The sequence below is a fragment of the Musca vetustissima genome, unplaced genomic scaffold (genome assembly GCF_032173495.1).
Source record: "Musca vetustissima isolate MV318-11 ecotype Yass unplaced genomic scaffold, APGP_CSIRO_Mvet_v1 utg3141, whole genome shotgun sequence".
NCBI classification, from domain to species: Eukaryota; Metazoa; Arthropoda; class Insecta; order Diptera; family Muscidae; genus Musca; species Musca vetustissima.
This window is the reverse complement of record NW_026886665.1, coordinates 15,227-38,507: the sequence shown is the minus strand read 5'-3', so window position 1 is coordinate 38,507 and position 23,281 is coordinate 15,227. Positions and strand designations below refer to the sequence as shown.

Sequence of the window (23,281 nt, the reverse complement as noted above, 5' to 3'; positions counted from 1 at the left end):
GATTAGCGGGCACATGCTATGTTACAATTTTATAATACCTTATTCCATTTAGTTTAGTATGCTTAAAGACATGGATTCGACGAATCTATCTTCAGGTTGATATCATATCGCATGACATTTTAAATTATTCAATAGATGTAATAGCCATTCATTCTAGTTAGTTCGACCTGGTCAGTCATGATAAATGGATGAAATTGTTAGGGTCTTAGCCGTTGCACAAATGAATTCTGCCCACCAAAAAAAAAAAAAAAAAAAAAAACATGTTTCGTAGGGAATTTGCACTACTCCCACAAAAAATATCAAAAAGAGGCAAGATGCCGCATTTCACCCAATAAGTGGCTTTACTCCCTTGTACTATTGCTTTGTTTTCGTAGAGAATAAGCATGATTTTCGGGATTGCGCTAATAAGTGAGGCTTGTATTGTGTTTTGATACCAAGTGTCTCGTATTGCAGAATGCGTAGTTGGTGGTTGTGGTGATTGTGACCAAACGAAATTAAATATTTCTCTCAACTGCGAACTGAATGAACTGAAGCATGCTACCCAACATAATTCCGCGCTGTCCAGTAAACCACACAATCGGCGTATAAATAAAGACACGAACAATAACATTCTCAGGAAGCGATAACATTAGAAGAGTACAAATTCTTTACTCTGATTTCTACTTATTTAACACACGAGCTGATCACACCATAAACCATGCCTGTTTATACTAGTCTAATTTGCACAAGCCTTTGTAAATAAAGTAACGAAAACGATCTACTGGATATAACCGTCTTCAAGTGAAATGCTTGTGTTGGCCATTATAGTGCAATATTATTCTTAATGCATTTTGTGTGTTGGGTATTTTACTTATCCACGAAGCACTTTGCTGCGACGCATACGTAGATTTTTGAGTAACTCTGAACACACAATGACAACAAGCAGAGAGATATGCCCAGTGCGACAACGAAGAGCGCTGAATGCAATGAACTACAAAACAACGAACTAATTATTAAGCGTCATCGCCGAATGAAGGTTAACAACATTAGCGATTCGAGAATATTATAAATGTTCCATACACGCAGAAATACATCCCAACGAAAATAAAGAACAGGGTTGCCAAAATCAAACACTGGCAAAATACATGGTCTTCGATATTTATGCCATGGTGTTGATATTATAACACATACAATTTACGCCCTACTCTAGGATTTGTTTGGAACTAAGTGTGAAATGGGATTTACCATTTAATGGGTCTACACAAAACGGGGACATACATTGTCAGCTGCCCCATGAATTTGAAATACAGTAGGCCACGGACATAAGAACATTTTACATGAGAAAAACTCGGACTTTAGAAACTTTTTCCAAAATACCAAGCCTTTAATTTTCCTTTTATGCAATTAAATAATATATATATATATATATATATATTATGCTTTAACGGATATTTTTACTAAATCAGAAACATATTTTTTTTAATAAATGTTGGTAGCAACTTTGCTGAGTGAATACTCATCCCTTGATACTCATTATAAAAATCGGAAATGTGGACGAGGTCATTTTGTTATAATTGGTAAAATTCTGAAAAGGATACTCATTCAGTGGCACATAGACTGTACTATTCAGACGTACAGGCTGTAAATGTCAACCTAAACTGCCTTAAATGCGTCATATCTTGCTGTTAAGCTTGATTTGAAAATGGTTTGCTGTATGTTATTTAGTTTTGTGTTCCCGTGTGTTCTCATCTTTTGGGACCGGCATTGTTTTCGAATTTCTTGAATACATTCCAATGACTGTGAGAGGGTGACGAACGTCTACACTGGTAAATGGGGTGAATATGGTGATATGTATTAAGTGCGAATGGTGGTGGTTTTGCTAAATTTTAAAATTCACAACAATTAATGAGTCTGAATTACTTGGAATAGTTTCATCCAAAATACCAACAAGATCCATTGAGGCTCAGTGATGTATCACAATGAGCTTTCCACATCCATTGATAACAGAGAGCACAGTTTGTTTGAGGATAAAATGGCCAGAAATACATATTTCAATAGTTGAAAAAATACCTTAGAAAAAATGAGAAATTATTCCATGCTTTGTTACTGTTAATACAATGAAGTAAAAACCTCGTTAAGTTTGTAATACCGTATTCGTTCGGAACTTATATATACGGCGGGTAAAATATTTCTAGGAAGACCCAGGTACACAAAAAATAGGACCCCTTGGTAGTTTTTGGCAGAACCAAGATATGCCGAATTAGAGCCAAACATTTGACAGGACCTTTATATTGCAGCTATGTCAAATAAATTGTGATTTTCTGTGAAGATATATGTCAGCCTCTAAAACACCGCAATGTACTTCCAGTACAAAACATTAGGTACGCGAGTTAGGCATTAAAAGTTGTGGTATTCCGGCAATTATACAATTAATGATAATGTAACGTTTTTTTTTTTCGAACACTGATCGGTCTGATATTTATATTTTGGTTTGTAAGATACGAGGACCAGTGTAGTTGCGTTTCGGAACAATAAAACAAGTATTGTCAGGGTATTATCGGTACCTAATCTGTGGTACGGTCCAAACACTGATCGGCCTGATATTAATATTTCGGTTTCTATGATACAACGGCCAGTGTGGATAGCATTAGAATACAATAACTTTTCCCCAGATCATAATTCTCACGTGAATTGATTTGTATGTGTAATAAACTATGTAGTTCTGAGGCTACATATATGTACATTAACAACAACAAAAAAACAACACATAAATAGCCACAAACAATAATAAAAACTTTCAAAATACAACAACGAAATATTGCAAATAAAATATCTAATTAGTGTTTGTCAGAGGCAGATTTTGTCTTCGTTGCTAAGAAAATAAATGTATCGAAGAACAAGGAGGAATTTGGAGAACAAATTGTTTCTTTTGTTTTTACACAGAAATTAGATATTTTACCTCAATTTAACATGTTTGTTAACAGCCACTGTTTCGGGTCGCTGTTGTGCCTGCAGCCGACTGACTGACTGACTGTGGGGTTATAATAATCCACAACTGATATAAGAGAGCCGAGTACGACAAGAGCACAGTTGCAAGGGTGATGCCTACGGAGGCGCACTGCAGACGTCGGCGAATATTTTCCGTAGCTGGCCTTTCTGTTGACAGACTGGTTTGTACGTACTACGCTGTGGTTCAATGAACACACGGTGGCGTGCCACAGATTAGCGTTGTTTTGCCTGGGATCAGATTTGAATTTACAGCCATCAAACGAATTGATGTTTTGTCATTGGACAATTCGGCCAGATATACAAAGTACGAAAATGGAAATATTCACACTTCAACACTCAACGATTTTGCAACGGAGCAGGTTGTCGGTTGATTCGTTCGTTTCCATCGCTTTGCTGCCTGCATTTTAGTGCAATGGAAGAACGTGAGCTAAATGCACTTGCACGGTCTGTCGAACACACATATACGCGGACACGGCTCGAATTGTCAGATTTATTCGGTTCTCAAAGGTCAATTTTTGTCGTCGTTTTGCGACTTTTGCACCAGTCGATCAAATTGCTTGGTGTTGTCGTTCTTGTGCCCAATGTACTTACTTTTTGGAATTGCGTTTGGTGCTCTGTTTCGACAACATGGGAATTTTGTCGACAATTAATTGCATTTCTCGAAATCGGTAGGGAATATTTGGACGCGCGGACGAAAACTATAGTTTTTCCGCCGAAAAAAATAAAAATTATCCAAGTCAAGAGTAAATATTCAAGGTGAGGCGACGAAACGTTTGTAATCCATTTCGCTGGTAATCCAATATGTTGTTGTTTCCTGAAAGTGAGCGCTGGGTTGCAGCTGCAGCGATTTCGGCGATTATAATCCACCAGACGGAGTTATTTTGAGTTTTGTTGGTTCGCGTAACGCGTTTGGCAAGCAACAGGAACTTCTTTTCGAGTGCGTGTGTGAGTTAGGTTTTGTATTGAAGGTTTTCGGTTTTGTTTGTTTGTTTCATTCGAATGCTGTAGTTTGCTTGATTTGGATTCAAAACACAGTTTTTGTGCGTACATTCGCGTCTGTTTTGACTTTTTTAATTGAAAGCGTTAACACTTATTCTCTCTTAAACATCAATTGCCACTCACTTCACTTGTCGTAAACGCGCTCGAAATTTGTTTAACCGGTTTTTTGCCATTACATTTTTATTGTTTTTCGAATTTTAACAAGCCACTTTTATATTTCTGAATTTTGTCGAGCTCTCAATTGATATGACATGTATTTTTTATAGTCGTACACTTCGTGTTCAGCGAAAGCAATTTTTGCGATTTTCGATCTACGTTTGATTCCAATTATTTTATCACTTGTAACAATTTGTGTAAACACATATCAACCGACTTCACAAATATCGACTCACAACGCCCGACGACGACATTCGACAACAGTCAGAAAGGAACTGAGCACAATTCCAAAAATCTACTACGGCCACAGCGACCGAACTCGATTCAAACGTATGGAACGGCAACCAACGGACAGGCACTCGGAACTTGCCAGCGATACAGTATACAAAAACAACCACACTTATTAATACTCAGATACGATACGAAAACTTCGAACACCGACATGTAAACGGCACGAATAAGGCAACCGCAACATACATATATATGTTTGTACATGTTCGAAGTAGCGCTGTGCATACATGTTTGACTGATGCTTGTTTCTTTTTCTGTGTTTTAGGCTAAAACCTGTTTGACAAAACACAATCATCGAACAAACAAATTAAAATATTCGTTTTTGTTTTGTTTTCGTTCTTTTTTTTGCAACTTAATAATTGTTTTGGTATCTGGGAGGGGGAGAAGGGCCGGTTGTCGCTGTGTCCGTGTGCCAAGCGAATAGATAACTGCCATTTGACACAACATGCCAGTTATGGTCGGTTCGGTGTTGACTAATGTTTGACACAATTTGCTTCCAACATGTGGGTTATGTGAGTCGCACAGTAGTTACAATTCAAGAGAGCCAATACCGCATTAATATGCAGTAGGCAAATTTAATGGTAGGGAATATATAAAATTTGTCATTCTCACTAAAGTATATATCGCTGGCTTAACTTCAATATTAGTAAAAACAAGTAAAAGAGTCGTTAAGTAAAGTTTTGAGCTTTTTAATATAGAGAAGAGGGTAAATTTGTGTGCAGTACTATAGGAGGTGATGCAAATGTGGTATACCCATTTGTTTTTAGATTGCCAAATTTTTATTTTTTATCCGATTAAATTGAAAATTTACACTTAACATGCTACATGTGTTGTCTTCCCATGTATCAATTAGAAAATAATATTATTCTAACAATTTAAGAGATATTTGAGAAAATATTTGAAATCCCATATGTTGAAATCCCATACCACATGATGTTAATGTGGTATAGTATAATTTTCACTTCCAATTGATATCTTATATAATTTATCGTTTTTAATGAATGCGAATTAGCTCGAAATTTATGTCTGTTAAGATTTTTAACGGATACGTTGAGTGCAACTTTAATTTTTATTATATAATAATGTCTACACATGGCAATATTTAATTTTTGTATGGAGAAGTTGTTAAAGCTCATAGCCTTTGTTTTTCATCCCTGTGACTCATGGTAGACTCTCGTAGAGTACAAATGTTTCACATAGTAATGAGATGTTGTATAGTGCTGGCCTTTTTTCATGCAGAATCAAGGTATACCACATTACCTACACTTGTGTTTACTGAAGAAATGTCTAGTTTTTTTCCAAATTGGTGATTATGTGGTGCAATCGCGCATATTATTTGATTTTTAGTTCATACTGATTATTTTAATGCTTTAGTAATAAGGATTAAAGTACATCCGTAAAACAAAAAATTATTTTTAAACTTCAACCGAAAAAAAGTCAATTTCATGAAAAATTTTATTTTTGGTACTGATTCTCAACGTGATTTAAATAAATTAAACAGGTCATTGCTATCTTATTTTTTTTTTTTTTGAGAACAGCAAAATATAGAAAATGTTTCAGTTATTCTAAAATTTTCAGTTTACAAAAAAAGTGACTATACCACATTACCAACCTATACCACATTTGCATCACTTCCACTAATTTGTGTATACAGTCCAAATTATTTAAAGTAATTATATAAATTCAAATTGTACGAATTGTGTCATGAGAATTATTTTTGATTCTCTTAAAAATGAACATAGAGAATAATTTAAAATTAATTTTCTGTCGATTTCGCATTTGGTTTTCTTTATATTGGACTTTAATTTTTCCGAATGAATGTACTGTATCTCCCGAATGCAAAGATGTAGCGATGTCCAATTTTGTGCATGTCCTATTTAGGATAGTTGCACTAAATCTGTGAACAGAAGTTTGTTCTAAGATTGCACAAAAAAATCGGTGCTCAAAGGGTGAAAATCCTCAAAATAAAAAGTGGAATTAGAACCTTTACATGACGCTAAGCCACTCATCAATACAAAATAACATTATAAAATAACATAACATTGACTTATTACACATAACTGTATCAAAACCTCTATTTCTAGAAAAATGGACTTGTGTCCTTTACAAGTAAAGCCAGCGATATATATGTATAGTGGTGATCACATAATTCGATTAGAGTTGTTCTTAAAAATCTTTCTTTCAGACCCTTTATTATGTTTCCCTGAATTCCGTTTTGCGAAATAGAGTCCGGATTACAGAATATATGTATGGTAACAGAAATTTAACATTGTCCCGTTTTTATGTGATTTCACTTAAATACATCTTGTGGCAGTGTTTCTCTGCATCTTGTGGCAGAGAAAGTACCAAAACAAAATGTAAATTTTATTAATAATCGTGTATACATTTACGCTTAATTTATAACAAATATTTTTTTATGCAAATAGCTGGTATGTATTGGCCAATATTTCTCGATAATTATGATTTATTATAATGTGAAGTAAAATGTAAGGTATCCATTCGTACTTTTTGTTCCTTACCTGTTTTCCAACTCTTCCCTCAACTTACCAATGAGAGAGAGAGAGAGATAAAAACTCTCATGACGAATAGTGTAAAGTACGACAAACTAAAAAGTCGACTTTTCGATTTTGTCAAACCTGTTCAAAATAGATTTTCGATTTTTACCGGCTAATGCAAAACCGTCTAAATGTTTGATTTTTTTCTCTGTAGTTATGATATCATAACAACAGTGGAAAAGCCATCTATTGGAAAATGTCGACGGATAATTGCCACAACCAATTTTTCAAATGGGGATAGAATAAAATTGCAATAAATATACATTTATTACAGCATTGGTCCGGTACTTGGAAGTAAACCACTACGTTATATTATTTGTTAACGTTTCTGTATCATATGTTGGAAAAATATATGAATAACCATTTGATTTGAATTTTTAAAGTTCAAGTCGTGTTTACAAATGAAGTGTTGTGGGATCTTATCCGAAATTTCAAAGGACGCCGAATAATAATACGATCATTTTTAAAACGATACCATTGTAGTGACATATATAAATACATATATATCATTCGTAGTACCGGACATTGACTGTAATGAGATTACTGCACTATGGTGGGAGGAACCACTGTGCAACGCACAGTGGGAAAAAATGCAGATCTAGCGCGCAGAAAATAAAAGTAGATGTTTTACTGTATGTTTGTCGATGTTTTGGATAAGAATAGATTAAGATGGACAATTTTAATTATTTTATGAAAAAAATTTTTAGGTGAAAATTACTATTTTGAAGCATTTGAAACATTTTATAATAAGCAACATTTTTCGTTATAACTAATAGTACTCCTAAAATGGGAGCTTCTTTTAAAAATTCCGAAACATTTGGAGGGTAAAAAGTGGGTTAGGGGCAAACACTATTTTTATTATATATATCTTTATTATTGTTAATATTACATATCTAAACCATTAAACTATATATATTTTACAAAATTTAGGCGTTACTTATTAAATACTAATCACATTCAGAATCCGAGTTTTGATCTGAATTAGTTGGTAGCATTGGATCCTCCAGTAGTTTAAGGACTTCTTCAGATAGTGGCTCACTATATCGATGGTTACGAGATGTACTACGAGACAAACTTGATATTTTTGGATCAAAAAAAAAAAAAAGCAACCTATTGAAAAGATCCCTCATTGTTTCCTCACGACTAATTTTTCTGGTGTAAAGTTCCCTGTAGTTCCGAAAGTCCTTATTTCTGGATTCCATGGTTTCTTCAGACAACATTTCTATGGGCAAAGCTGCACATTTAATTATATCAGCTCCATGCACTAATATTTTGTGTATGCTTGAAGGCATATACACCAAGAATATAATTCCACGAAAAGAATAAATGTTTCCTCAGTAAGTTTTTTAAAAGACTCTCCGTTAATAGCATATCCACAGACCATGGTTGAAAGGATGATACTAAAATTTTTAATTAATTTTTCATCAACACCAGTTATCGACGATGCCAAGCCATTTTGGCTAAAAAACGCCTACCAGTACTGTCATCGTTTGTTGTTCCGGATACTGACTTAGGTGTGTCAACAATAATGTGAATTTCTTCTTTCAAATCATTAATGATACGTGCCTTCCTTTCTTCGAAAAGTGGCCGATCGGAGATATTAATTTTCCACTTTTTCAAAACCAGTCGGTATGAAATGTGCAATATACATTCTAAACATCGAATCCTTGCATCTAAGGTGGGCAGGCCGTATTCGTATAACTTGATGTTTGGTGTTAGTGACGAAATTTTGTTGTCATCATTCATTACTTTTGGTGTTATGTGCTTATAGCGAAAACCATAAATGTAGGTAAAACCGTGTATATATGAATGTTACACCAATGATATTTTTTAGGGTTCATAAAGTGAACCCTTTACCTGGGGTATTTTAGAAGACTCTTACAACCGGTTTCCTTGTAATTTCAATTTTTATTTAGAAAGACATTTGGAATAAATTTATATTCAGTGCATGAGTTTAAAATCAACGTTTGGAGCAGCTTACTTAAATACCCTAATTTTGTACTCTGGAACCTTAGGATGGACATTTTGAACTTGTTTTTTCTTATCTGCTATGCTGTAACCTATTTCAAGTCGTATTTGATGAATTTTTTCAAAAAAAATTCACAAATTTTTAATTTTATTTGAACAAAACCTTAAAAAAGGCTTCCTACACCAAATTGGCATTTTTTCAAAAAATTGCCACAAATCCGAGAGTCGCAGGAAAAAATTTAGTATGATGTTCTAGACAGACACACAAGAAAAATAAAACAAAAATCAACGCTGAACTCGACTGCACTCCATACTAAACCCCTATTTTAATTGAAGGAATTTGAAAAAAACGGACCATACATATATTTAGCCCGAAACACCTAAATTAAAATAACTTATGGTTTATATAACTATACCATTTAATTAAATACCAATACTATATATCAAAAATGGACAAAATTTTATAATAATATATTCACAGAATGCACACGACCATCGCAATTTTATAGCTAAAAAATGCCACTTTTAGCATTGGAAAAAATTTCTATTTTAAATGTACCGTTATTCCGTTCTAGCTTATTATTTCGGATTATTTTATACGGACTTAAGTACTCTCAACACACTACTTTAAAACTGCATTAATGTTTTAAAGTTTCCTTCAACTTCATTTTTTTATTTTCTGCCCGCTAGATCGGTATTTTTCCCACTGTGCAACGGTTCCATAGAGCAAGTGATTGTTTCAATTCAATTTGATTTAATTTTTGTCTCGTCGTATTCGGATTTGTGTTTTTGCCGCTGGTGTTTCGAGGTATGGTTTGATATTGTTGTTGTTGGCATTCTGCTGTCGTTGAGATATCTCAAAGTCGGCATGAATTGTTTGTTGGCATCACTATTATTATCGAGTACATGAATGCGAACTCTGTGTCTCTTCCCCCACTTCGTCCTCCGATGGATTTTATTTGTTTTTTTTTGTATTACTCTTGCTTTATATTTCATTGTGTTGTCGGTCGTCGACGTCGTCGCCGTCGCTCGATTTGTTTCTGTTTCTCATCATTTGGTTAGATGTGTTGGGAGGGCGGTGAGAATGTCAGCCAATGTATGTGTGAGTGTATATGTGCGCGCATTCGATGCCATTGTTGTTGTTCGCTTTTATTTTTGATTTATTTTGTATTTTGGTCTCGGGGTTGGTCGTTGGTAGTCTTTTGGGCGACGCAACTTTTATACACTTAAACTTAATTCAATATTACAATTCGGATATAGTACACACAACACAACGCGTTGTGCGAGGTAGACAATAATCGGTATGTATGTCTGTCTGATTGTTCGGCTGTATGTATATTTTGAAGTGTAGACATACATGCTACATATGAACATTCACACATACATAAGTACTACACTTTATTTTAAGCTTTGGTTTTATGATGATGCTGTTGGTTTATTTTTTTCATATTGTTGTTGTTGGCATTGGCTACGTTCATCTGAGTTGTCGTCAGTGACTGGCGGAGGTATGATTCTGGTGTATATTTGTAATTATGTGCACATATGTCAATACTTTTGGCTCGTAATATTTTCAGTCGTTTTGATTCTGTCGACGACTGTTTTTGCTGTTGTTGGTGGTTAAATCATTTAAGATTCGCCATCATTTCGACTGTATTTTTGTTGTTGCTGTTTTTACAGCTTACGAAATATGGTGGAAATAAATGTATGTATAAAACGGGAGTGAGAGGTTTTATGTAGTCAACTAACCAAAGCACGGAATGGGAAAGCCTGTCTCCTCCGTGGGATGTCACCTGTGTATGTAGCCCGATCATGGACATCCGTAAAGTAATCCCTCTTCTAAAAAACAAATTTCCATTCGTGTTCGTGCACCCACTTAAAATTAATAATTTACGAATTATTCAATTCAATAAGCCCTACACCAAGAGGTGTACCCGGAATCGTTCAGTATCTTTTTATATATCATAGACTGTGTGTGTCATGGTATATATATTTTGACACCCAATGAGAACGAACTTGGAGCAAATTCGGGTGAAAAACTGACCCAAAATCCCAAAAAAAAGATTTGTTGCAAAATTCTAATTCAAAATACAAAATTATAGACATTTCAAGTCAAAAATGTCGCATGAGTGCCCGAAAAAAATCCTTCGCAAATAAAGGATATGCCAAATTTTGAATTATAAATGTGCAATTATAATGCTTGATATCTGTTATTCATGTATAGAATACTAGCATATGCCCGCTACTTCGTTAGCGAATGTGGGTAATATTTAAACATGTATTATTATTATTATTGGGGTACCATTTAGTACCAAATTTAATGAATCGAGCTCAAAAGGTTCACCCAAATCCAAATTTTTCCATTTAACACACATTTCCATAAGTACCCTCCTCATCCAACAAAACTTCCTGCATACCCCGACCTTACACCCCCACAATGATTCCAAATTCAAATTTCAGGATTTTAACTCTATCTGTTCACTCACAATTCAAATTATACTAAATATGGTTCGCAGTAGTACGAATTTCCAAAACTTCCTACTTAACCCAAACCTACACCCCCACAGTGATCCTAAATTCAAGTTTCAGGATTCCAACTCTATCGTTTCACCCACAATTCAAATTGTACAAAATTTAGTACATAGTAGTATCAAAACTTCCTACATAAAACAATCCTACACCTCCACAGTGATCCTAAATGAAAATTTCAGGATTCCAACTCTATCGCTTTACTCTTTAATTAGTATAGATTCTGGAGTCACACATAATCAAGTTGTACCAAATATAGTACAAAAAATATCTCAATTTTATATTCCAACAGTAACCATTATTCCAAATATTAGGGTTCCAGATCTCTCCGTTCACCTAAATCCCAATTGTACCAAATCTAGTGCCGTTTAGTACTTTTCGTACACATAAACACGAATTTCCAAAGATGTCTCTATACCTCAATCTTCGATAGCAATCTTAATTCCAAATTTCAGATTTTCAGCTTCTTCCAAAATTGAAAGACAAAAGCTCTATGTGTTCACCTAAATCCAACTTGCACCAAATTTAGTACCACTTAGTACTTTCTACACATAAGTACGATTAATTAAAGCTGACTCAATCTTGTACTACAATAGTAGTCTTAATTCCGATTTCAGGCTTCCATCTCTATACACTTATTTAAACGCAAATAGTACTAATTTTAGTACTATTTTGTACATTTTATATAAATATGTACTAATTTCATAAACCATTTCCATACATCAACACCACTTCCCAACCTTTATTCCATATCAAATTTCAAGATATTTTTTTAGGCCGAATTTCCAAAAACCCTTTTGTAAAAAATCAATTTTTTCGATTTATTTAGCATTTAAAGTTTGATTTGCATCTGAAAGTCGTGTAAGTAACTGCGGAAGTGCCCATATACGCGCCCAAAATACCGATGTGGGGGTACCGTTATATGGGGGGGCTATCGTAAACATAAAGATATGAGCTCGATATTTTTATATTGAGTTTGGACTCATCCTTAAAAACTCGTTTTCAGAAGTTGTAGTCCTTAATTGGTACTTTGTGGAAAAAAATCAGATTTATTAACGCCGTTAATATATGGTCTTCAGACAGCATACCGACTTTTACATCCAATTTTTCTAATGTAAGTTCGCACGGTTTGAGGAGTAAAACGAATTCCACAGTCCCGCTATAAACTTGCAGACAGTTGTACGCCACTTACAGAAGGATCGATGCGGATTTGACGACGTAGAAATGAACAGTGTGGAATGGTTTTTAAATTATGTCCCGCTTTTTTACATTTGCCACATATTTATACTGGATGCGACATATTTTAGTTTGGATTTACGACAATGTGCAGATCTATTACAGTTTTTAATGATTATGGCATTAATCGATGCCTTGATATGTTCTCTAACCAGAATTTTGCGGCCGTTCATAAAATTAAGAGTCAAAATAGTCGTTGAAAATTGGGTAAACCGATAAAGCTGGAACGCTGAAATTTGGAAATAAGATTACTGTAGTGTAGGATTGCGATAAGGATTCAGTTTAAGAAATTTATACTTATGGGTACTACATTTGGTACAATTTTAATTTTGCGTGAACCGATAGAGCTAGAATCCTGAAATTTGGAGCCAGTATCACTGTTAGAATGTAGGGTTGAGATATAGAGGAAGTTTTGGAAATTTGAACTAATGTGTACTAAATTTGGCACCATTTGGATTTGGGTGAACCGATAGAGATGGAATCTGGGCATTTGGAGCTAGGATTACTGTTGAGGTGCAGAATTGAGCTATATAGACAATTTTGGAAATTCGTACTATTGTGTACTAAATTTAGTACAATTAAAATTTAAAATTTTAAGAGAACTAACTCCTCACATTTGGAGTTAGGATCACTATTAAGCAGGGATGGAAAATGAAAAATGTGAAAAAGTACCAAAAGAGTACTTTTTTTTAATAAAAGAGTACTTTTTTCAAGAAAATAAAAAAAAAATTATTCAGTTTTATAAAGATCGATTTTCAAGATATCATCACTTAGTCTCACTTTCTGATGGTAATAATATGAGAATTCTTGCTTCTTTCGACTGCATTTGAATATGTATGCTATTGACTAATTTTAATTGAATAATTTTACCCCAAACTAACATGAATTTCAGTTCCAAAGTGCTCTTGAAATTATTGAAGTAATCACGACGACTATGAATGTCATCAATTTGCCTACCTCAGGAGATAGGACAGAGTACGCCAAATTTAGTAGCTGACAAACATATCCGGTTAAAAAAGATTGGAACTGATAAATTAATTTAATGTTTGTAATTATAATCATAACTGAACAGTTATCAGTCGTAAACGCATTCATTTTTTAAGAAAAATTTTGCAATCACATCAATATCTTTATCTGCAATACTTTTGCCGGCCAAATCCATAACAAATTCTAATCCAAAAAATGTATATATATATATATATATATCATGATGTAATGGAGGATTGGAATGGTACTGAAATGGTCACGGGGGTACTACGGAACTTTTTTGGGTAAAAAGGTACTGAAAAAAGTACTATTGTACTGAATTTTCCATCCCTGCTATTAAGGTGTAGGATTTGGATTAGCTTTGGATATTTGTACTTAATGGTACCAAATGTGGATTTGTGTGAACCGATAGAGCCGGAATACTCAAATTTGGATTCAGGACCGTTGTTGGGGTGTAGGATTGGGATACGTAGGAAGTTTTGGAAATTTGTACTAAATTGTAGCAAATGTGGATTTGTGTACAATTTCAATTATCATTGAATTAGATATGGGCACAATAACTGGTTGCTGCAATTCTTACAACAAAATCATCTTATTTAAGGTGCCTTCGTTTGCAAATACTTTCTTGAAAAACTGTACGTTTGTATATTATCACCGATAAACGTCAAAAACAACCACAGTTGGAGGATGTAGTCCCAGCTACTAACAATGAATGAAAGTACATAGTTGCTATCTTATCTCGCATCATCATAATTCCTCCTGATTTTGTGTGGAGTAGGGGAGGTGGTTGTTGATGTTTGGTGTATTTTACAATAACAATGTTTCAAATGTTTCAACTTATCTCTGTGACGATGACACAATGAAGGGCATGCTGGGAAAGAAAGGTTGTTGCGTTCTCCGACCGTGTTGGCATACGACTCATTCATGTATGAGAGCATGTCAGTGTGTGCTTACGTTTGGCGTGCTGGCGAAGAATGAATGATAAACTGTAATAAAACCCTCCCGACTCCTTTGGTACTCTTTGCTGCTGGCGGTTGGCTTTGTTTGTGTATGTAGAATTTTGCTTCTGCCAGACATGAAGCGGCAGTTGGGTGAGGGTGGGAGCATTTCATTGACGTCGCCCCGCATACCAAAGATTCCAAAAAGGTTTTTCGGTTATTTAATGTAAATAAAACAACGAGCGTTACGAATATCTGGTATTTTATGGGGTGTTTCTAGCGCCTCAATTTACGTTTGAAATCCAAGTCCAGATGACGGCGATAGGAATGGCTAGAGGAGAGTGGCGGAGGCGTTGTCGTCATGGTAGTGCGGGAATGAAATGGTTAAGTTTTAACCTAGATATTTTATATTTTCAGTCAACATTTAACAACTAAAAGTAATACACTACATATAAGTTTATATTAACATGACGGGATGTGTCGATATATTTGCAGCACCATAGTATTCCCGATGGACTCGATTAATTCACCACCATAGGATATAACTTAAAAATGAGACGTATGGTATTCAAACAGTATTGCCCTATTTAGTTCGATGTTGACCGGAACTAAATCAGTGTGGAATAGAACTAAATCTCGAGTAACTGTGTGAGATGTAATTTCAAACTAATTTGGATTCGTCTATGTCGTTTTTGAGTTCCAAGTGTATCTGACACATTCTCAGAGCAGTTTTATTGACAAATTCACTTTTCTGTCCAATTTTGTTCAAGGAAACATTTTTTTTTTTGCAATATTTTTGAGATTTCCAGCGGTAACACTGCACACGTTTGCAATTGCATACAAACTCTTTATCAATTTCTCTCTTATTAACACTCACTGCTTATCGTGTGTAATTTTTCGTTGCATTTGGAGCCCATGAGTAATTCGTGTGTCATTCATAATTTACATAATTTTATTTATGATATAAAGACATAATTATTTATAGGGACAATAATGCTGACCAAACAAAAATCGATGTCAGATCATATAAATGAATTACGGTTTTACGTTTCTATTTAAATGTATTTTTTTCATATGTAAATTAATCGGACCTCTGAATACATGTCCACATGTAAAGATCTATACGATTAACTTAAATTTATTTAATATAATTGAGCAGCTGTGAATATGCATATACATTCATTATAAGAAACTTAGGTTGTTTGCGTAGAAAATATATAGAAGATATTATTTTTGATTGTTTAGTCCTACAAGTTCTTTCTCCAAACGAAGTATGCGGCGCCCCTACTTTATGTCTCTGCTTGTAGTTATGTCTCCACGTCTTTCTACACGCGTTACTGGTGTTTTTGAAGTTAGGACGCACAGTGGGCGAAATCAAAATCTAGCGTAAAAATATTTACACCTTTTAAAAATCTTGCAACAACAACAGTCTTCGTATTAGAAACGCGCAAACATATACATTTTTTTCCTGATCACGTATGCAATTATGATTTTTCACGACCACTTCCAAATTAATGGGGATTCTAAATATTTCATTCAGATGAATACGTACCGCTAAAACGCCTTTTCCAAAAAATATGCAATAAAATACACTAAATGGTACAATATTTAAGCATTTTCTAAACTATGCATATACATACATACATTGATGCATTGATACATACAAAATGCATTAAAATGGTCGACTCAAACGGCTCATTGCAAAGAAATACCATTTACACAAAATTTTATGAATGGAGTTCCGCAACTAAACATATGCATTTCTTACGACACACTCGAGAAACTTTGTCTGCCATGATGCATTGCTGAAATCAAAATTATGAAAACATTCGTCAACACAATTGCCTTCATCCACAGCTCAAACTAATCTTAAACAACCAACACTGCTGGAGTAGTTGGGTTCTCTTTCGCTCCTTCACCTTGAGTGCACATGTGTCCTGTTTCACCGATTGCTGATCTAAATATGAAATTATCTTTTTAAAATTTTCTGTAACCTAAACAGTGTGACCAGAAAAAATTGCAGCTAAACAGCCTTAAAATAATGCCAAAAAATAAATTTTAAAGTAAAAAAATAATGATAAATTTAAAAACGTGTCATTATTAACATTGGTTAATTTTTAATGAGTTTGAATTAAAAAAAATCCCATTTTGCAGATGTTTAGTTGCCCCACTGTATATTTGTAATTATCACAATATCTCTATGTAGCCCAATACGGTATAGAGCGTGGCTCGCTCTGCCTGTGATTGCCAAATACAAGGCAATTAATAATTGCGTACTTTGTTTTGTCTCGTTTACACTTTTGCTGATCCCGTCTAATGTACACATCTACTTGCAAACATACACACACAAACACGTACTACAGAATGCCTGAAAACATTCATCGCCTTCAAACATGAAAATATCTGTATACATGTGGATGTGTTTACGCTTGTGTGATGTTCCGCCGGGTGGGTATGACGGGGCGTTTGGTCGGTTTGTAATAAAATTTTATTGAAATTATTTTGTTATGTTTTTTTCTGCTTATGTCCGTCGAGAGTGATTGTGTGTGCGCGCTCGGCTGGTGAATGCGTTGTGTGGCTGTGTGTACGATAGGTTGTGGTTCGATATTTCGTGGAACATGACATACGAACAAAGAACAAAACATTCGATGAAACATCCGCACAAATGGATATCTAGAGTGTAGCTGCGATATGGGAATGGGAATATGTGAGTTTGTTTGTAAGTACGCGCGAACTGAAACGGCGTCGGGTTGAGAGCAGCGAATTACACTGAGAGTGAGTGAGTGTGGTGCTGTTGTCATCACAGCCATCGTTATCGCTTTGATATTAGTTTGTTTTGTTGTTGATGTCGCTGGCGTCGCTGTTGATCCGTTCGTTTCTGCTATTTTGTTTTGATTTTCCCTTAACATTATTTTGTCTTAAAGCGATGCAAAAAAGAATTCTCATGAGTTCAAACAGAAACCACCACACAAAAATCTGAATTGAAGCAACAACAAAAAAACAATGGAACACTGAGCAGCGAACCATGAGTACGTGAGTCAGCAAGTGTGTGTGTGCCAGTCGTTGTGCAAGTATTTTGTTGGATAAATATGAGGTTAAGTTGCTTCGTTCGTTCGTCTCGCTTCGTTTTTTTTTTTTATTTGATTTTGGGTTTTTGCCCCCCTATACCATTTCACTTCGGAAGTCTATGTTAAACAGATGCGATGATATTGTGTCTGCAGTGTCGGTCAAAACATTGACATATACAATTATTTTAACAATTAGCTAATAACATTTATCGTGATATTGTGCCTAATCTCGATTTAATTGCTAAATCGAGGTAAATTTATCCGAGTTTTCATACAAAATTTAATCCACTTAATAGGGTTACAGTCGTCGGCACTTTAGGCATTTAAGGGAACCCTCCCCTCCATTCACGATTTTCATTTTTCAAGATTTTCAAAGGGCTGGTAAATCAATACCAATGCTTGTTAAGGTTTGTAACTTTGCACATATATATGTGAAGATTTAAAAGAGAAGAAAAATAATTTACAAAAAAATTTCGTTATTGTTTTGTTGTTGTTTTTTGTAATTAAAGAAAAATCCTTATTTTTGATGGCGGGCATGATAACTCCGCACTGGAACATCGGAATCCGAAAATTCCAACGGTTTTAGAAAGAGCACATGTCTGTCTCTTGTATGAACTAGGATTATTGACATCGCTCTAAAATTAACAAAATGGCGGACCTTTCAAAAAATATTTTTTTAAAAATCGCCGATTTTTTACCAAAAACCAAGTTAAAAAATAAGGAAGATCTTCACCGATTGGCTTTATCCTAGTTCATACGATAGCTATACACTCACAGAGAAACGTGTAAAAATTTGGAATCGATTGGGTCATTAGTTTTTGAGTTATCGTGTCAAAATTTCATGGCGAACATTGAGCAGTTGTTGCGCCATCGTGAAATCGCCAAACATTTATAGACATCTGACTGAATTTTCACTTAATTTCATTCTAATTGTCATTGCTAAAAAGCGAGACCAACCTCTACAATAGTCCGTGGCCGTTCCTTCCATTGAAATCAGATTGCATTAAATATACCTTTGCGTGTGTTTTGTCTGTCACTGTAGTTTTGAAGTGTCTATGTGCGCTCAGCAGTTTGTTGCGCCGTTGCCACGTTTGCCGCCACTCATTGCTACTGTCCCCACTCCTTTCTCGTTCCAAGAAGCGTTTGACTTTGGGTTCATGTTGGTTATTTTTGTAGATATTTCCACAGTGTTGTTGGGAATATAAATGCGGTCGCTACATTAATGTATATTTTTCTCTGCCGTGACTATTGTTATTGTTGGTGCGGTTGTCGTTGTTTCTGATGATTTAGTTGTATAAATTTCGGGAGCATTCACTATTACAGGATAACACAATTCGTGGTTTCGAATATAAACGTAAATTAAACACATTTAAAATGTGTTTTCATGGCATATCTCGTTTATTGTAAAGACCCAACACTAAAACAACATCATGTAAATGATCTCCACCGGAATTGCTGCAAGCACTGGTCCAGGAAATGCTGCTTGCTATAAAGCCACATTCGTTTGAGTTCCTTGGTAACTGCCACCATATTGTAGAAACCACACATTTCTCCATTTCCCCATAAATACGCTACGAATTTCGATGACCTTCGGACCAAGGATCACACCAAACATTGACTTTTTCCGGATGTAAGGGACATCCTACAATTCAATGTGGATTCTCAAACGACATTTTGTTTTATTAATATACCCTCCAAGTGTGAAATAGGCTTCATCGCTGAAGCCTGTGTAGATGTAGAGACAAAGTACGCCATAATGTGACGAAGGAGAGTCCCGATTTCTGATAACGGCGAGGAATCGACATATTCTAGCCTTTCACTACAGCAGCGATCTTTTCAGTGGAACGAGTGAACAATGCTGCAAGGCCTTACAATATTTGTAATTGCAATTTTGTCAATTGCTTGGGTAGTTGGAAAATTATATATGTATTATGGAGATTATCTTAAAGAATGATATTTTTGTAGTAGGTTTTGAAAAAAAGTTTTGAGAGATTTAAGCTATCCATGTTCGTCGATTTTCAAATTAGTTTAGCAACTTAGTTTGACAGATGCCGAATCCCAGTCCCATACTCTTGAAACCACGAAATGGATAACCCTTTACATACACACAACCTTGTTATTACAATAATGTGGTAAATAATAGCACACGTTGTACATTGTGAAACTAGAGACATGTTCGACTAACAATATGTATGGAGTTGTATCAACGTGCATTGTACATGATGATACATGTGTATTTTTCCCCAAACGTAATCCTCCGAGTGTAATGTGTAGTTTCCTTGATGACTACACTGGTTCACCGCATTGTTATGTTGCTCGTTCTTTTTTCTGGTGTTTGACCATACAAAGTACTAACAAGTCATGACATAAGCCTTGCAAATAAAATCAGATTCGTCAAGCGTTATATATGGTCTACATGGCTATAAAAAGCAGCCGACGAAAGATAAGTCTTTTGAATACCGATAAAGTAACAATCGAGGAAGTACTAAGGTGAATGAATGAATTTTGAACGACAACTCATGAACACCATAGAAAACCCGAAAAGAATCTTACGGATCGGCAAATTAAGTATCATGCATGCGGATCGGCAAATTAAGAAGAGAACCTTACAAAGTGTTGTTTCCCTTCTTCCATATACGTAGAGGCGTTGTTCGCTCTCTCATTTGTTGTTCGGCAACCAATTATAAAATGATTACTAAAGATGGTATTTTCCGGGTATTCACCGGGTAAATACCCACTTGCGGGTATTTATTTGGGTATTTACTATATTGAATCGGCAACACAACCTCATACACACTATTTCCGGGTTTGTGTTATCAAATCGATTTAGAATGGATTTTTTACTATACTTTAACGACGTGGGCAAATACCCATGTTTTGATACAGCCCCAATATAACCGTACCTTCCGATTAAACCTATACCTTATAAAAAACGAATTATAAAACCTGTGTATAATACCGAAGACCTGCTCCGCAAACCACCGACTGACAACGCCGACTGACACTTTTTTACGTGTTTGAGTATAAGTATAAAGCCAATCGGCGAAGAACTTTCTTATTTTTTAATTTAGTTTGTGGTCAAAAATAGGCGAATTTCCAAAATTTGTTTTTATTCAAAGGTCTGCCATTTTGTTAATTTTTGAGCGAAGTCAATAATCCTAGTTCAAACGAGAGCCAGACATGTACTCTTTCTAACACCCTTTGAATTTCCGGATTCCGATGTTCCAGTGAGGAGTTATAATGCCCGCCATCAAAAAATAAAGACTTTTCTTTAATCACCAAAAACAACAACGTTTCCACGACAGAGGGGTCTACGATCCGAAACGACCCGAGTCTTACTCGACCAACGTCTGTCACCTCAGCCCATTGCGTAAAAACAACAGGGCTGCTACAACTACAACAACAAAACAACAACCACCAAATTTTGCAAATAATTTTTCATCTCTTTTAAATCCTCAATTATGTATTAAATATGTAACTATTTTAACATGTATTGGTCTATTAGACATATTTTACGATCGAATTGGCTGTAATTTGGCATAGAGAGTTCTCTATGGGTACCAAATATCCATTATCGATGTAGGTCTACGTTTTCTGGTAGCCCCCATATAAAGTTACCCCTATTTTGAGTATTGACCCAAAAATTGGGTATAAACTCATTAACTGGCGAACCATTTGAAATAGGCGACCAAAATTTGGCTCAGGTGGTATGGGAAATGGGGTATATGGGTCCATGTTTTGATATATCACCCATATAACTGTACTTGGCAATGATTTGGCATAGTAAATTTTCATTTTGTGCAAAATATTCATGTAAAACTCGTCCTTGCAGGTTCACAATTGTAACGGTCCATAATTTTGAGTATATATCCAAAAGCTGGGTAAAAACTATTTAACGGCCCAAACTTTTGACGTATGCTAACAAAATTTGGCACATATCGTTACGTCACGTCTAGGGGGTCGGCTTTTAAAGAGTTTATACCCAAAATGTGGGTAAATATCCAAAATGTGGACCGTTATATAGGGACTAATAGAAAACGTGGACCTACATCGATAAATTTTAACACGAATATTTGGTGCACATCGAGAACACTCGGTGTCAAATTACAGCCAGTTGATCGTAAAATGTAATAGTCTAAAAATACCTTCAATCGGGAGGTACGGTTATATGGGGGCTATTTCAAAAATTGGACCCACAGACCCCATTTTCCTTTCCAATATTATCTTTGACATTAAAAACATGTGAGCAAAATGTTGGTCGCCTACGTCAAGCGGTTCGCCCGCTAATGAGTTTATTTCCAATTTTTGGGTAAATACACAAAATAGGGCTACATTGCTACGTGGACCTACATCGATAAATTTATGCATATTTGGTACCCATAGAGAACCCTCTGTGCCAAATTACAGCTAATTTTTATACATTCAGAGGGTAGTACATTTTATTATCAACTTTATTCAATGAGCATATCTTTCCCTACGTTTGTAATGACTGTATAAAAGAAGAAACAAATATGAGATCATGTTATAAGGTAATAGCAAGTGTTGTTGTACAGCAATGGAAACAACAAACACAAAGAAATGTTGTTGTTGTAAGTAATACTAGTGCCAGAGACATCTTGAAAAATGTAAACAAATATTTGGAAAAATATATTTTGAAGTGGAATAAATATTGTTTACAATATTTCTTCAATCCTTTTCGGCCAATAGCGTTTATAAAGTCTCTTCAATGGCTAATATGTGGGCACTCGGAACAAGCTGATATGTGGGAACTGATCCGTTTGAATGTACAATTCTAATGTAACGGTGATGATTATGGCAAGTTTTATAGAGCTCGTATAATAAATTTATGTAATCATTATTTTTATAGCTTCTATAAGAAATTGGTTGATCGTTAAATTGCCATCTTCTTCATTAAGGAACTGAAAAAGACCTCCGAGGGGCCAGAACCAAAACAACATTCAAATGCAATCGATTTGTCATTCCTTGCCAGAAATGTTGTCGGTATGACAATGGCTTTCTTGGTCCATGGTCAAAGTTGAAGCCTGAGAGATTTTTTTTATTCCTCTATTTCTAAAAATTAATTATAGTATTGTTGTACTTGCGATTCGAAATAAAAATAATAATATTATTATATTTGGATTTTGGATGCAAGCAATCATCTAAATCTTAGCTTCCAAAATATACAATGATTGAATAATTCAATTTGTTATTGCTATAAGAATATAAAAAGATTTAAAATGACAAGATAATAAATTAGGTTATTAAAAATGTTGAAATAATCGCAAAATATTGTTTGACCATTTTTTGCCAGATATTTTGAGTTTTCATCCTGTTCAGGTTGGTATTTCGCGATTATAAAGTTGACACAATTTAATAGCCCATGGCCGTGTCATAAAAAAATTTAATCGAATTACATAACATTGTGAATGTTTGCCCAAATTCCCAAAAAATATACGTGAACATTTTCAACATTGACGGATTGTATGTTTTTGAAAATAGAATTCAATTTATAGAAAAATTGGGTTTCTATAAAAGAAAGCATTTTCGAAAAATTAACAAAAAGTGTTCA

General features: G+C 34.8%; 1 protein-coding gene across 1 annotated transcript in view; it reads right to left on the bottom strand.

The window, feature by feature from the left end:
- Positions 1 to 3,651, bottom strand: part of LOC133334138 (zinc finger MIZ domain-containing protein 2) — a 45,471-nt gene extending 41,820 nt beyond the window's left edge. Inside the window, exon 1 of the mRNA XM_061542435.1 lies at positions 3,580 to 3,651. Within this exon, the coding sequence (XP_061398419.1) occupies positions 3,580 to 3,644 (65 nt within the window). The 5' untranslated portion in view covers positions 3,645 to 3,651. The remainder of the gene's footprint in view (positions 1 to 3,579) is intronic.
- Positions 3,652 to 23,281: the final 19,630 nt, after the last annotated feature.